The sequence below is a fragment of the Amblyomma maculatum genome, chromosome 2 (assembly GCF_055883805.1).
Source record: "Amblyomma maculatum isolate TAMU_Amacu chromosome 2, ASM5588380v1, whole genome shotgun sequence".
Taxonomy (NCBI): Eukaryota; Metazoa; Arthropoda; class Arachnida; order Ixodida; family Ixodidae; genus Amblyomma; species Amblyomma maculatum.
The window spans coordinates 96,169,934-96,186,327 of record NC_139345.1 but is presented as its reverse complement, the minus strand read 5'-3'; the positions used below and the strand labels follow the sequence as shown (position 1 = coordinate 96,186,327).

General features: G+C 42.4%; 1 protein-coding gene across 1 annotated transcript in view; it reads right to left on the bottom strand.

Annotated features, from left to right (window-relative positions):
- Positions 1-16,394, bottom strand: part of LOC146199313 (NBAS subunit of NRZ tethering complex-like) — a 95,883-nt gene that overhangs the window by 49,303 nt on the left and 30,186 nt on the right. Inside the window, exons 20-33 of the mRNA XM_084594782.1 lie at positions 14,777-15,015; positions 12,328-12,414; positions 12,166-12,240; positions 10,369-10,498; positions 9,254-9,388; positions 8,320-8,493; positions 8,164-8,237; positions 7,516-7,575; positions 6,454-6,522; positions 6,130-6,252; positions 4,358-4,460; positions 3,760-3,968; positions 1,771-1,883; positions 1,254-1,330 (exon numbers count right to left, since the gene is read on the bottom strand). Coding sequence (XP_084450908.1) covers positions 1,254-1,330; positions 1,771-1,883; positions 3,760-3,968; positions 4,358-4,460; positions 6,130-6,252; positions 6,454-6,522; positions 7,516-7,575; positions 8,164-8,237; positions 8,320-8,493; positions 9,254-9,388; positions 10,369-10,498; positions 12,166-12,240; positions 12,328-12,414; positions 14,777-15,015 — 1,668 coding nt within the window. The remainder of the gene's footprint in view (positions 1-1,253; positions 1,331-1,770; positions 1,884-3,759; positions 3,969-4,357; positions 4,461-6,129; positions 6,253-6,453; positions 6,523-7,515; positions 7,576-8,163; positions 8,238-8,319; positions 8,494-9,253; positions 9,389-10,368; positions 10,499-12,165; positions 12,241-12,327; positions 12,415-14,776; positions 15,016-16,394) is intronic.

Here is a 16,394-nt window from a genome sequence, read left to right as displayed (position 1 = left end):
GCACACACACACACCCAGAAAGAAACAGACATAATAATAATAAAAAAGTCTATTGTGACGAGCGCTCGTTCTGTGGCCTTCTTTCTGTCTGTTACTTTTTGTGAGCTGTTTTTCAAGTACAAAATTTATGTACTCAAAAATTAACTAAGCATAAATGTGACAAGCTTGTAGAATGAAACAGAAAAGCTCCACATCGAATAGATGTGAGTGCACTTCTGCACATTTCATACAAAGTAGAAAATTATATTTTTGCACTGTTTAAAGTGCATACAGCGGACATCCATTGGTTATCGGTTTTTCAGCATCATGACTTTGACTAAGGGGACTGATGAGCTGAAGTCTGCTGGTGCTGCATAGTCTACAGCACACAAGAGGGAACACTTGAAGACGTCCACACTGGTGGTGAGCACACTACCAACTGATGGTTTATTTCTGGTATAAACAAAAAGAAGAAAACATTCTAAGGCTAAAGAAAAACAGGAAAATGTAAAACAATCTTGGACTGAAAAAGAACCTTACGAAGGAGATGAAAACTTGAAGGAGAACAAAAGATTTGAGGAAAATAAAACGAAAAATTGAACTATGCATTCTTCCCCCTGACCCGAAGTCACCTTAAAAGCTTTGATAATCTCTCAGCAGCCTTCAGCAGGAAGGAGGTGCAGTGCTACATAAGGACAATAGCAGAAAATGATAGGGGCGTTCTTTTCATAGTTAATTCTTTTAATTTTCTTTTTCTTCAACTCTTTTATTTTCCTCCTAGTTTTCTTCTTCTTACGGCTCCTTTTTATCAATCTAAGAATTTATGTTTTAAACTTTTTCTTTAGTCCTGAACTTCTTTTTTTTCTCATACAAATCCACATTTTGTAATTCTATAACTGCCATATTTAACAAATAATATGTTTATTTTGTACATAACCTGTTTATACATGTACCCACCCCTTATGTAATACCTCCGAACTGGGGGTCTTTAAGGTAATAAAGTTATGTGATGTGATGTCATAAACCATCAATTGCTAATGTGTGCATCCACGGTGCGGACGTCTTCCAGTGTTCTCTCTTGTAAATGTGATAAGACTATGCACTGCCATCATACTTCAGCTTTGAGTAACCACCTAGCCCACACGAAAGTTTTGCTGGTACTGAGGAGTGCTGGGTCACTGTACCAGAAACTCATGTAGCAGTTAAAGGAAACCCCAGGCAATTAAATGTGTTGCAACCTTTCCCCATGGGGTGACATGAACTTGTTTTGCTACCTTGCTTGGCTGTTTGTAGGCATGTGGGGTTTGACGTAGAGCCTCCCTCACGAGCTCCATCTTGTCACAGTGGCGTGCTAAAAGGAAGAAAGAAAGAAAGGCAAAAGCGCATGAAATCAAAACAAAAATTAGTAACCGCACAAACCTCTCGATAATGTTACACACTGAGTCCTGTAGTACTTATACATTTCTGTTCACCATCTACCTGCTTCTCATTATGCTCAGGCATCCCTGCAATTTTTTTTGTAGGTGGATAAAAAAAAAGAAAAGGAGAAGAGGAGATTGCGCCTTCGACATTCTTGGCCTGAGTTTAAAGTTAGTGTTAGCAGCTCGGCCAAGTGCTGCCGCACTGATCTGCGACTTAAAATTCTAAAAATTCTAGATTTGATGCTCCAATCAAACAAAAATCTACAGAATGACACCTTTGGCAGCACCTTCTTGGAAAAAAGGAAAAAATAAAGAAAAAACAGAAGAGGAGGAAACGGCAACGATTTGGGACACAAGTGAAAAATATTACCTTGGACGGGCAGTGCACCAACTTTGAATTGGTTCAGCAGGGGCAAAGCTGACAAAAAATCCAACTCGGCCTTCACTTCGGGAAGCCGGCTATCCAGGATCTGCAGGCATGCACTGGAGCAAAAATGCAGCAAAGTATGCTATCATTACAAAAATAGGAGTTCCAGCCATAATTTAAATACCCGCCAGGCCCACGGCTGTTAAGAATGTACGTCTAGTGAAGGCCCGTGCGCATATCAGCGCTGAAAAACACTTATTTGCAAGCCTTAGAGGGTGACAATGTGTCCAGGTTAAGCAGTTTTAGTCTGTCCATTACAACCTCGAATCGTCGAGACTATATGTAAAACTGTATATATACATAGAGAGAGAGAAGAAACAACTTCAAGTGCTCAAGCTAATGTTACACACAAGCAATATATTAAGATAGTTAAAAAAAATGTATTTTTCAAGCTCTTTACTCTCTAGAAGTGATTGAGTGGTGCTGGCCCTCACACCCGGGCAGTTTCTGATACGACGTATAGTGAATATGATGGAAAAGCCAACACTACGTCTATGCATTTCCTACAAGATGCAATATAGTACCAACAAAGGAACTACTTTCATAGGCAATCAACATTTACAATAAAACACTGGCCTTGTGCTATATGCACTTCTTTCCCCATCATCACCCTTCACACTCTTACTTTCTCTACAAAACAGACCAAAAATAAGCATTTTCACTTTCATTTTCAGAAAAAGGTTCGTTAAATCGGGACAGATCACACAATTTGTTTACTTATTTCGAGTTAGCCAAAAACATTCGACACAATAGGCGTCTGAGGGGGAATCGGGATCTCTTCGTTAAGCAGGGTTTCGTTAAATCGAGTTTTGACTGTGTATATTTTGCGAGTTTGCACTAAGTTTCTTTTTTGGTCCACTACGAAATATAAAATTTAAAGCAACATATGAAGATAAGGCCAAGTCAATGCATTTTTTATAAATATGAGTTTAGTTAAAATGTTTCGTGTCTTATTATAAAAGTTAATTTGCTAAACCAAGCTTTTAAATAGCATTTGTGCAAGGCCGAAACAGGTATGTTTGTATTCAAAAATAAAAAGAAATTCTAAAGAATCTTTCGAATATATACGACTGATCCAATAACAAACACTTGAAAAAAAAAAAAAATCAATGTTCTAGTTCTTATACTTTCCCGGCTACAGAAAAAAATCACTTGAGACCCTCCAGTTTGGCACGTCATAGGATGAAACAGTCAGGCAAATCATTTGCAGCACTGACGACATCAAGTCCTGCCAAAACGATGCGGTAACGCGTACAAGTAACACGAATAACATTAGCAATATCAATACCCGTTTCCAAATTGCGAAAGGGTTGAGCAAAACAGGCCCAAATAAGAAAATAACCAAGGCACTGCAACTAATGTTTTGAGCGAGGGTGTCAGGCCTTCCTCGACTTCTGAACTAAAGTCTTATAATGAAGAAACATTATTAGAGTTACTGACACCTAAATAGATGACAACATCAACTGCAAATGTAACTACACCATGATATATGCCACATTTCAAGGTGAGTGTTGTGCTAGCGATGGCGACGTTCGAAGCTTATATGCTCCGCAGTTTTCACAAGTGGTTCAAAAATCAGTGATGCGATAAACAAGAAACTAAAGAGAAAATAAATTGTAGTTTCCTAGCTTTAAGGAAGCTAATCCAACATGTTCAAAGACGGCGTAAAAGCGTCTGAGATTAGCGCTTGCAACTACTGCCAGTGAGCCAATGATGGACAATTGGCATGGTAGGGAAAGAGATCAAACTTTCCTGCGTTCTCTCTATTCTTCCCAGTCAGTGTGTGTCTTGGGAACGCACAGCACTGGTTTCTTAGCAAATATTTACTGTTATCACGGGAAACACGAATTAAAAAGCCAATGCAACCTACAGATTACAAAGCTCCACTAAAACAACAAGCACGTAAAAAATGCCCATTGTGGACAGGCTTACCGTGCTAGCGGAATGCAGGAATCCGAGTGCGAAGCTGCTGAGTCGACATACTCTCTGGCAGCAGCGAGAACTAGTTGAACGGAGGTCTCATATGGCAAGCAGTTTGGATGCTTTGGCTTGCTGGTGCATTCTTTGTGGCAAGTCAGCAACTTTGATGCTGAACCAATGAACTCGCGATTTCCAGACCCAAGCAAGGCATGAGCCACAGTCTTATCACGGAAAGCAAGAAACAAAAAGACATACTCAGTCACTTCAGTTCAGAGAATTCTGCGCAAAGCAGACTGCCAACAGCTGCAAGAGCAGAATTTCTAGTCTTGATGAGCTCCGAAAGTTTCTGCCCTCTTCCTGACTAAATATGTTCTCTTTCTAACCAGAGAAAGGAATCATTCCAAGCTGGCAATGCCAGCCCAATAAGCCGATCTGGCGCTGTCTACCTGGTCGGTCATATCCACATGATCATGTCTACCTGGACATCATGATTAACTATATGGCACATAATAAAGCATCTGCTCTCTGGCTCAGTCAGGATAACTTTCTCATTAGCCAAAAGGCAGATTTAAGTTAGAATTACGCAAGCTCCAACACCTGAATGACTTACCTTGACACAGTCAGCTGCCGTGATGTTATGGAAGACATTCTTTTGAAATTGCAATATGTCATCCAAGAATGCACTCCATTCATTTTCAGAGAGTGGTGGTGTTCTGAAAGTGAGCAAAAATTTCCCTTCATCAGTATAAGAAACCATCATCAGTTTAGCCAAGTCTACTTCAAAGCAAAAGGATTCTTTGTAAAATTATGATTAGGAATTTATGGGCTGGAAGTTCAAGAAAAAATTTACTTTTGAGTGATTTAGCAAACCAGTTCACCGAATAGTTAAAGTAGGAGTGCGCAAATATTAAAAATTTCAAATACGTATCAAATGCCGTGCTATTCATATATTCAAAAAACTGATATTCGAAACTTCAGAATATTAAAAAATCACCGAATACACCGAAAAATTTAGAATTCACTGCAGTTCCCCACACTGCGCACTTCACCACGATGCTTGAGTGCATGGACTGTACAGTGCTGCCTGCTCAAACTGCTACGGGGCCGTTTTGTGAGGAGGGACCTTCCCTTTTGTGAATAAGGCCTTCCCAACAGTATGTGCAGAACGAATAACTTGAAGAAACCAGGAATATCGTTTTAACTCCGATTTCATCTCCCATGCAGACATCCATCGTGCAGGTGTTCATCAGATAAAGTTACTCTGATACAAGCGGTCACTGGCAATTTATTCAGGCTGACAAGATAACTAGAGCTTTCAGTTAATTTGGACAATTTTTCTGGTCCCTTGATGGCCAAATTATCGAGAGCTTACGGTATCAAGCAGCACTATCACAGCTACACCCACCTTCATGCAGGTCCTTCTTGTATGAAAAACTGACATATGGAATCCTATATAATATGTATGCTGGATTTTTCAGTAGGGTATAGGCTTTTATGCAATTCCAGTTTAATTTTATTTGCAAATGTCATGTGAATTCTGAAGTAAAGAAGACGAACAGTGTTTGCTATTTTTTAATTTTTCGTTTTCTGTCACTATCAGACATTCAATACTCGAAGGCATTTTATTCTCATATTCGTATTTGAAAACTCCAATATTCACACATCCCTAGTTATTAAGCATAAGAGGGTACATGCACTTCATACAATGGAATGAATACAAGCTAGTTTAGTAGAGGGGCAAAGTAGAACTAATACTGGGAATAATTTTTTACAGCATGCAAAAGTCGATCTTCAGGATGTGCATAAGTTTCATTTGTGATTATTGCAGCGATGGAAAACACAGCTTACGCTCGGTAAACAGGCTCAACCATAGTTGAGTCATGCCTTTCCTTTTTTTTTTTTTTTGTTTGCAAGTGTACATTCAATAAAATTTTGTTAAAGGGTGTAAAAGCATAAAAGTACACAATAAGAAAAACAAGCTCCCAAATAAAATTGATTTCTTCGTAACAACACAACTAATAATAAATGAGGTAGTTTAGACCTGGTGAATTTAAATGGCGATTATGGCTATTACGGATATAACCCTTGTAGCAGGTGGGCTGTGGAGCTTACTGCATGGCCAAACCAGGAAAAATGCTAAAATAAAGAAGAAAAGGTTAACAATTGTCTGCTATGTTTTAATGGCAACAACTTCGACACTTCCACTTCGATACTATTGCCAAAACTGCCGCACTGTACCAAAAGGCCAGCAGTGTTACCCTGCCACAGCTTTGTCCAAATCCAAGCCAATTCAGCAAGGAGTAGATGATGGTGCTGTGCAGGATTCCAGCACACCCTTATTGACTAAGATGGCAAGAGCGAAACTGCTGCCAATGCACCCACCTCTTTAATGCAGCAGATGTTACCCTCTTCAACAGGAGCTCTAACTGTTTCACATCGCTGGCGCTGTCAGCAAGCGCTCTGATGCAAAGCTTGGCGCCGTAACGGTGGAGACACTCTGCGACTCTGAGGAAAAGGGAGCAGCAAAACTGTAGCATGAAGACGCTGTTTCAAAACCCTTCATTTGTATGCTATATACAGTGCTATATGCTATATACAGTGGTGCACAAAAAAAATATATATTATATATATAAAGAAGCGTGCTTAAGGCCATGATATGAAATGCAAGTTTAAGAGCCATAGCTATACGTAGCTCAATGTACTCACTCAATGTAACTTTCGAGTGCATCCAGCTCATCATGCAGGTGCTTCAGCTCATTGCTTTCAGTGTCACCACTGCAAGAGAGCACAGTCACAGTGTGAGCAACCGTTCAGAAAAGACAAAACATCCTGCTGTACTTTGACTTTGAGAGATTCTTTGTTGTTCAGGCAGACTAAGATGCATTCGGTAACACGGTAACAGCTGCATTTTATATATTGCACACAAAAAAGCACTTGCGCAAAACTTATTTCACAACGTAGCCAATCATGGTGTTTGTAATGTAAAAATCTGAAAGGTGCAGAATAGAGGCTACGTGTTTATAAGCACCAAAACAAAAAAGGTTTGGTTTGGTTTGTGGGGTTTAACGTCCCAAAGCGACTCAGGCTATAAGAGACGACATAGTGGAGGCCTCCAAAAATTTCGACCACCTGGGGTTCTTTAATGTGCACTGACATCACACAGCACAAGGACGCCTTGCTTTTCGCCTCCAACGAAAAGCGGCCGCCGAGGCCAGGATTCGATCCCGCACCCTTGGGAACAGTAGTTGAGCGCCGTAACCACTGTGCCACCCCGGCAGGGCTAACAAAAAAAAGGCTGGAATCTTAACTGGTAGCACAGAGCAATTTTCAAATCATGCGCGCTACACACACAATGATGTGGCAATATAAATTGCCATCAGACAGAATTCATCATCATCATCATCAGCCTGACCATACCCACCCCTGCGAACTTCTTAACCTCATCCGCCCACCTGACTTTCTGCCGCTCCTGCTACGTTTTCCTTTCCACAGAATTAGCACACAAAATTGCCCACAAGTGCCTGTACACTAATGTTTGTGGAAACATGTTTGTGCAGCTTATTGATCCCCAATGCAAGACATGGTAACAATGAAGAAAATATAAAATCTGAAATTATGCTATACGCTTCTGCCTTCAATGGCAGTGCTGAAACTTGAAGTTTTTAAAGCTTTCTCCTCCTTTTTTTTTGTGTGTTTTGCAGGTTTTTGTTTCCTTTTCTGATCTGTTCAGCCAATTTTGCAGCACAAGCACTTAGAATTGCCACCAACCTTGCGCCTCGCTGTGGAACACATTTGATGATCCTCCCAATGTAGTCCAGCTGATCCTCTCTGCAGGAAAATAGAGCAAAGAAAGTGCAAGACATGACCGGTAGCTAATAGTAATAATAATAATAATAATAATAATAATAATAATAATAATAATAATAATAATAATAATAATAATAATAATACAGATTTATTCATCACAACAATGAAAAGGAAAGTGGGAAAAAAGCTTGAGGTGCCTGACGAGCCCTCAGCCCCGACATGTACAAAGTCATCAGAGTAACATTAAATACATATTAGTCAACGATGTCAAAATAACAAAGATATTAGCAAAAAATTGTGAAGTGCACAATGTAACAAAAGGAAAAAAAGAAGAACAAACAACCAGGCTATCCTTTAAAGCGCAGGAAACGCTTACGAAGATCACGGGTCGGTGTACTAATTATATCAATACTTTTATGATGTAACATGTTTAGGTGTTTCAGTAGCTGGGAAGCAATCATTTGTAACCCGTAGTTTGTTCTTGGAGTTTTAATCAGCCATTTATGACGTTTTTAGCTTGAAGCAAGGACAGTGTGAACAGTAGATCTTATGACTTAGGCCTTGTAAAGTTGGGAAATGGATTGAAATCCAGCAAGGCTTTCAACTAACCTTTCACAGTTGCGGATGCACAGTAAAGCCAGTTCTGCTAGCTCATGGGCATCTTGCAATATCCTCTCTGGATCCTTCAGAGAGAAAACGGTATTTAGCTTGCAACGTACAAGGTTGCAGTGCAGTTTATATGTTACGAAAGATGCTGGACTGTACCTCAGGACTGGAGTTCTCAAAGACTTGAACACATGGTGCCAGGTCTTCCTTAGCTATTTCCGACAAAAATTCTCCCAGCAGACGACGACGGCTGCCTGGAGAAGTCCTCTCGCACCGGTTCACAAATGGCAGCAGCCAATCCCGCACACACAGCACAAACTTCTTGTCCGAGCTCTGCATGCAAAACCAGTTGGACTAAACCTGAAAACTAAACACCAAACTGAAACTTACTTCAAACCTTTAACTCTAAAGGGCATCCCAGGAGCTTTATAACGCTTTGAGGTAAATAATTCTATCAGTTTTTCCGCGTTATATTCCTCTAGCACCGCTAAGCATTAAAACGGGAAGCTTAAACTGAAACTCAGTTCATGGAAAGAGACAGTGCTCCAAATGACACGGTGAAGTAACACAAACACTCGTATATGTGTTGAATACCTGAAATGGAGATTAGAAATGACTGCATTCATAAAATTTCCCAGAACACCCAACCCAACATTCAAAACTCATTTCAAGTGTGAAGCGGGCATCAATGTGGAGGCAACGTTTCCGATGTCGCAAACACAGTGTTAGCCAAACAAAATCCCCTCAACTGAGATCACGAGAGAAAACGAATTCACAATCAACTTGTGCCAGAATGAAATGCCATGCTGCTGCAAAACTTCATGTAAGTGATAGGGGCAGGGAGAATAATCTACATTAAACGTTTAATTCAAAATGTGAGCTTTAAAAAACATCCACAGTTGCCCTTTAATAGTAATGTGTGCCGTATTACACGGCTTGCCCCTGGGAGGTTCTCAACAGCAAGTTTTTGAAAAACAAGCAACCAAGTGAACTAGGCATGCAGATATGTAAATACGCTGGCTGCACTGCTTTCGCCCCGACGTTGGAAGAAAAGATGCACAACAGGGCAGATGCACAAAAGATGCAGCCTTACCATGCTCATCAAAAGCCTGATTTTTTCCCCGTCTGACATCTGCTCCAGCTGGACAAGGTTCACTGGTTGGCTGATGTGGCACTCATACACGAGCGTATCGAGGGTCAACAAGTCACCGTACAAACTGCCCAGTCCCTGCAAAGATGCAGCAGGCGACGACTGTATGACTCTTACCGCTCACAACAAAAATGCTGTAGCCTGCCTTGAAAAAAAGAATTGTTTCTTTGAACTACCAAATAAGCTGTATGATATGATAATTCAGTGACTTAAAAGCCATCAGTTATTGACAAAGAAAGCAACTACAGGATAAGCTGTACGACATGGCGAAATGCTGCTTAGAGATTCAGCTTGAGCACCAGGTGCCTCACTTCTATGTATGAAAAGTGCAGATTAATGAATACATAATTAATAAAATAACTAACTAACTAAATAATTAAAGCCCTTTTTTTATGTATCAGTGCTCGAGTTTGTCAAGGGTCACTCGATATCTCTGAAAATTTTGAGTGAACAAGTGCTGCACGAAAACCCATGCTCAAGAACATGTTGGTTAAGAACTACTGCTCTGAACTTTGTAAGAAGCTTACAGGTTTACAGGAGAGGCTGAATTTAAACATCAGCTGTCCAAAGAAAAGACCACCCTCCTTACTACCCTACTATGCACAGTGGCAAAAATCTTCATAAAGGAACTCTCAAATTCTATGTCAAAACTCCTTGCTCCATAACTAAGATAGCATAACTAGTCTAACGTAACAATGACAAAACCTGTGGCTGTCTGATCGTAAAATGAAAGTCCCGTTTCCTACTTCTGCCAGGCAGCCACTATAGCTAGCTAGCATCAAGTGACACCTTTAGTTTTCATGACTGTACGTGATCTGGAATTAATTTAGGACAAAGACTCACTGACTCCAATCAGCATTCATGTGGAAAAAATTCACTCTTCTCAAGCTGTAAATTGTAACATGAATAATTATTGAAAAATTATAAACAGATTCAAGTTACACTGATACGCACAGAAAGTAAATTTGGTAACCGAAGTGTTCTGTTTTTGTTTGTTTGTTTGTTTGTTTGTTTAAGGAGAAAAGTAGTGCTGCACTGTTTACAGGAAAAATACAGACCTCAATATTGTTCAGGCATCCAATCTTGATCAGCGACAAGGCATTTTCAACCAAACAGCTCATCTCTTCAATCTCGTGGGCTCGCTCTGAATACCACTGTGTCAGCATCTCACAAGTCAGGTTTTCAGTCCTGTAAGACAAAGGCAAGAATACTTCTAGTGCTCACCCCCAGTAAAACAAAGAATACATGCTAGAGCGTTCATGAATTCAAAAATAACGACTTTCATACACCCGCAGTGACACATCTGCTTGCATGCAATGTACAACTAACAAAAGAAATGTGATCGCGCACAATACTTGTCATTATATGCGAGAGTTCACAAAATGAAATACAAATGCTACGATAATGTGTATCCTATAATTTAATAAACAAATTAATAATAGGCCTACTGCTTAGGACACCAGTGTAAAAGATGCTACAGTAGCCAACCGATTTTTTGGACTCCAATAATTTGGACATGCGCGATATTTCAGACTATGCAGAAACACTTACGTGGCCCATAGGAGCACATACATTTTCATAACCGATATTTCAGACCCTATGGTGTCCAAAAGTTCAACTTTTTAGACCAAATTTTGAGTGAGCAGTACCGTGGAGATTGTTTTTTGGTTGAAGGGCTGTTTTTTCGGCATCACTTAGACAAGAGCGCGTCGTTTTCGCAAACAACCAGTTTTGTGCGGCCATGAAATCTAGGCAAAGCAGTCATTCGGATAGACTAGCTTGGCACTTTGTTCATCGTAGCCATATGTGGCAGTGGCAATAAGTGAATGCTCGACCTTTTCATCGCGGCAGCCTACAAAGAGCGCGTGATCGGAACGTCAGCGGGAGCACCGTCTGCCGCGGCTCGCTCTGCCGCCACCCGCTGTTGCTGCCACATGTGGGGAAAGGGGAGGAAGGTCTGGTGTATCCATGTTTCTGGGGGTTCTCATTCTGCTCGCTTTTCTCCATCTCACGGTCTTGGCTATGATCGTTAACCATGAAAACTGAATGTTATTGCTTCACTTGGCGTGTGCATTCGTTCACGGCACGATCCACTGCGTTGCAGTACGCCGTGAAGTGGCATGGACATGACAAAAGCAGGACTGGCCAAGATATTCTAACTGGAGGGTTAGCATGATCCGCTTCTGCGCGGCACCACTGTGCACACGGTGACCACTTTGAGCGAGTTGCATGCTTCCTGGCAGCGCGCACGTGCACCTGCTGCGTCTACATCAGCCAGCGCGCGCACACTGGTGACCGCGCCCATCATACCGAATCGCGTGAGCGCATGCGCATGGGTGGTGCGCGGAAGCCAATCACAGTAGCAGATTGTGCTATGCTATAACTCCCTGTTATCGGCATATGAATGAAACATGGGGAGCGGCGAAGTTTGCGAATTGTAAAGCTTATTTTTCACAGAAAAGTAATTTTTTTTTTTTTTTTAAGTTCACGAATTTTTCGGACTGTTCGGTTAATCTGACCATTTTCCTGTTCCCGCCAAGTCCGAAAAAACGGTCGGCTATTGCATTTCTGACTTCAAGGCCATTCAGGCATCTTAACCACCTGTCCTGAAGGTAACATCCCCAAAACCACATTTTGTAGCTGGGTAATGGTTTCGGTAACCAATTTTGCCATGAATGCTGTCGCTTGTTGCTTATCTCAGCACTTACTTAAATTTGCTAAATTCGGTCTTTAATGCCCATAAACTGGCGATCCCTATACACTGTTTCTACACATTTGTGGTGCCCCAACTTGGCAGTGCATGCTGCAGAATCAATACACGAGAAGTGAAGAAATGACTGCCTTTTGAGACTCACCACCACTTTTGCAGCATGGGATTGTCATCATAGAAGTCCCTGTTGAATGCATTCCACACAGCCACCATAGGTGCCCTGGGGCAGCAAATGAGAGCATACATGCATTCAGAGGATGTGGCTGCACGAGGGCTATAAAAAAGGTTCCAAAGGCTCTGCTCTTACTCCTGAATCATTTCCTCGCACCAGTCCTTCTCCCTCAGGTCCCGCATGCTCCACGAGACCACCTCACGTGCATTTTCTTCCGTTACCCTAAAAGGAGAGTAACGAAACATAAATGATCTGGGTGCAGGCTCGGTGATTATACAGTCAAACCCGGATATATCGAACTCGAAGGGGATTGCGAAATAGTTCGATATATCGATAATTCGATATACAGAAATCTGCTTGTGACGGTACTTACGATGCGAAAAAACGATACCGTATTTGTCGCGTAATCAACCCACTCGCATAATGAACCCACCCTCCACTTTTGCACCCGAGAATTTGAAAAAAAAAAAAATTGCGTAAAGGCCAGCTCGCTCACATGCAAGCGATTGAGCAATCTTAGCGACGAGCGGCAGCGACAGAGCGAAAAATTTCAAACTTGTTGGAACTGCGTCCCTCTCGCCGCTCAAGCCACCGCGGCAGCTCAAAACAAGGTTTGTGTCGCCGCGGCAGAAATCACGAGCGTTTTCGCTCGCATGTCGATGGCGCGCGTCACTCCTTTTCGGTGATCTCATCCACAGCTCATTTCTTGGCAGCGTGCCAAGATGCTGCGCAGCGATAACGTCCGGGCGCGTTTATCTTTTGATAGCTCCTGCTGATGGCGGGGAGCAAACTTGGCAGAGTGCCCGTGATGGCTTGATTGCACAAGCCACGCCGCGCTTGTGGCGGGCGTCATTATCGCAGCAGCTGACCGCGTGCTTTCGTTGATTCATACATGCAGGATAAACGACTCCCGCATAAAAAAAAAAAGAAAAAAAAAAACAGCTGCCGCTTAACGTCCGAACAGCACAAAGATAAGAAAGGATGACTCTAAAAAAAAAGACCTGTCGCTTCTTAACGTCTACAGGCGCCATAGCCACGTCAGCCGCCGCGCGCAGAGGCGCAGAGGGGGCTCGCAACACACGCTGGAGAAAGCAACTGACGTCTGTCTGAAAACGGGCTTAGCTGGCTTGGCGCATGTGTAGCGCGTGCTGAAGGAGAGAGATAGCTCCGCAAAATAATGGGCACTCCCACGCACATGGTTTGCAAACGTCATATGTTGGCGCGCGGGAAACGATAACTGCAGATGCGTGCGCCTTTGGGGAATGGGCGCGGTGCTGCCCAGACCAGCCGTCGCCGAACTGTTCCTTCTCATTCCTTCCGCGCATGGCTTGAAAACGTCACGCGGCAAACGGCCAAGTGTGATGCGATCGTTTTTGGAGAACGCACACTTTCCAGTGCGTGATGCGGAGTTCGATATATCGAACGGCCGGTGAAATTAAGTTCGATATATGACCCGGCTTTCCTATACTTTTACATGGGAGATTTTCAATGGGATATTCCGTGAGTTCGATATAACCAAATTCGATATATCCGGGTTCGATATAACCGGGTTCGACTGTACAGGATCAGTGATTATACTATCACTTCTTTCTTTATGTTTTTATTTGTTCTATGGGTCTCATTTGTTTGATTAGAAGTTCCACAAACATCTCATCTCATTAAACGTCCAGTATGAGTAAAGTGGTAAAGTAGGTAAAGTGATAGGTAAAGTAAGGAATAAAGTGATTTTGGTTATATATGTTAAAATGGAACATGAACAAAAGTGCAGGCGGCAAAAAATATATAACCCTATAGAATAGCACTTAATTCCACCCTTTGTCCACCCTTTGCGGTCAACCCAAACCCCCCCTCCCCCCCCCCCCCCCCCTTTTTTTTTTCACTCAAAACACACTGTTAAATCTGGAAGGTTTTTCATGCATGTTATTGCACAGTTTTGTATTTTTTTTTTCTTGAACTCAACAAGAATTATTAGAGCCAGCTAGTATACTTTAGAACTACAGCCAATCACGGTGGCCATATTTCTGATGCTCAAAGTTTGGAGTGCGCACAAGTTTTGCGACAGTGAAAGAAATTTCACAGAAGATATTCTTCTTGTACTCCTGAAGACAAAGAAGAGTTTGTGCAATTATTCCAGGGAAGCCAAAGGTTGCAGAACCGAGACAATTCCACTGCAAGACATGTACCAGATGCCTTACCTTCTATCCAAGAAAATATCCTGGATGCATCTGTGCAGATTCCATTTTGCAACAAAACCCCAAAACGTGCAAAATAGATGTTTTATAAGCGTCTATACTCAGCAAAAATGCTATTTTGCAACAGATAATACCCATGAAGCACAATGTCCCGACCCTAACTGCAGTCAGGAGGGTACACCCACTAAAGATAAGCATGCTGAATAAAATAAATCTGAATCAGGTTTAATAAAAACACCGAAGAGTTTACTGAACAAACAACCATACTAAACAGTAAAATAACAAACAACCCCCGCTGCTACCATATTTATAACTGCTACCATACTGCAAAATAACATGGTAGGAAAGAGGGAATAATATAAGTGTGTCGTGACCTAGTAAAAGACTCTTACCTGGCCTTAGGAAGGCAGCTGGCATACTGCGATGGTGGAAGAGTCTCTGGGAAATGGCTGAGCACAGTAAGCCAGTGGGGAAGGGTGAATGCTCCAGCATAGGTGAGCAATGTTGACACAGCTGTGGCATTTCCTTCCTGTGCGAAGGCCAGGGCTGCCTCAAGTGGTGGCTGGCACCGGAACTGCTCAAAGAAGCTGGCGTCGAACTTCTCGGGAGACAGTGCAAGCCCCTCCTGGATCTGCCGCATAGCGTAAAAGAGCAACACCATGAAAATGACAAAGCTGCAACGGCTGTTGGCCCCATTTTTTAACATGTCAATGTCTTCTCTAAGTGCGTACAACTGCCCAAGGAGACTGCAATGTGAGCTTTACTAGACAAAGCTGGACTCGGCAGAAGGAAAAGAAAATGTTTTATAATTTTTGTTTTCATTCCACATAACCCTATTTCCCACACCAAGCATTCTTCAAATAAGCTGATATAATCTGACCTAATGCTACAGAAAATCCTCCATGGCAATGGTGCTGTGCAGCCGATTACAAATTTGATTGTTGACTGCCTGGCTGCAGTTGGCCCCATTGTGATGATGGCGAAATGCAAAAGTATCAGCTCTGTGTGCTTTTATTTGGGTGCATGTCAAAGAGTTCATGGTGGACTAAAATTAGACCACGTCATTCTGCTACTGTGTCCATTCCCAACCTAGAGCCGAACTGTGAGACATTAAAGTGAAAAAGGAAATTCAATGCTACAGAGAAGACAGAATCTCATGTTTAGTAACAAGTTTTTATACAGTGAAAGCTCGTTAATTCGAAGCACGATAATTCGCATTTTCCGTTAATTCGAACTCAACAACTTGGTTCGGCCAAGCTCCATAGAGGTCTGTGTACAAAAAAACCCGTTAATTCGAACACGAGTCGGTTCTGCTTTGGATAATTCGAACTATGTGGTGTCACATCAGGGAGGCCTGGCGCCCAGAACATGGGTAAAGAAGCGTTCCCGCACCAATGTAGCATAGTTACGAGACTGCGCTCATCCAAAACAGAGACAAGAATAAAACCAGGTAAAACCATGAAAGAGTGGGCAAAACCTAACCGTTACATGAACGGCATGGTGGCCAGTGGCGCCAGAGGGTAGAGGGTGGCAGCCGTGGCGGCAGCTGACTGCTGCCTGTTCCATGTGAAGTCTTATACTTGGAACTCGATGCTCCATAACTTGACACCCTTCAGAAATACGGATACGTATTTCTGTTGGTGGGATCCCCTCCGACGCCCATGTGAGGCTATCGGATGGGCGCTACGAGTCTCGCACCGGTTAGGCCACGTCCAGTTACGATTGAACGATCATCAAAATAGCACTCCTCAGACCTGAACTACATTTTGCGCACCTCTGACTTGCACGCAACGGCCTTAGTAGGCCGTGAATAAGCGCAACCACTTTAGTAGGCTGACTACACAGCTTCAATTTCACTTTTATGAGCTTCACGCCGTCCGCGGCAACGGCGGTCATTGCAGCCACCTTGCATCAGCCAGCTAACCAATTGCAATTCCGCAGAGCTTTGGATGGTGGTAGCAGATTTTTATGCACTTCCATCGTGGTTCTTCCGCTAAAACGGAGCGCGGG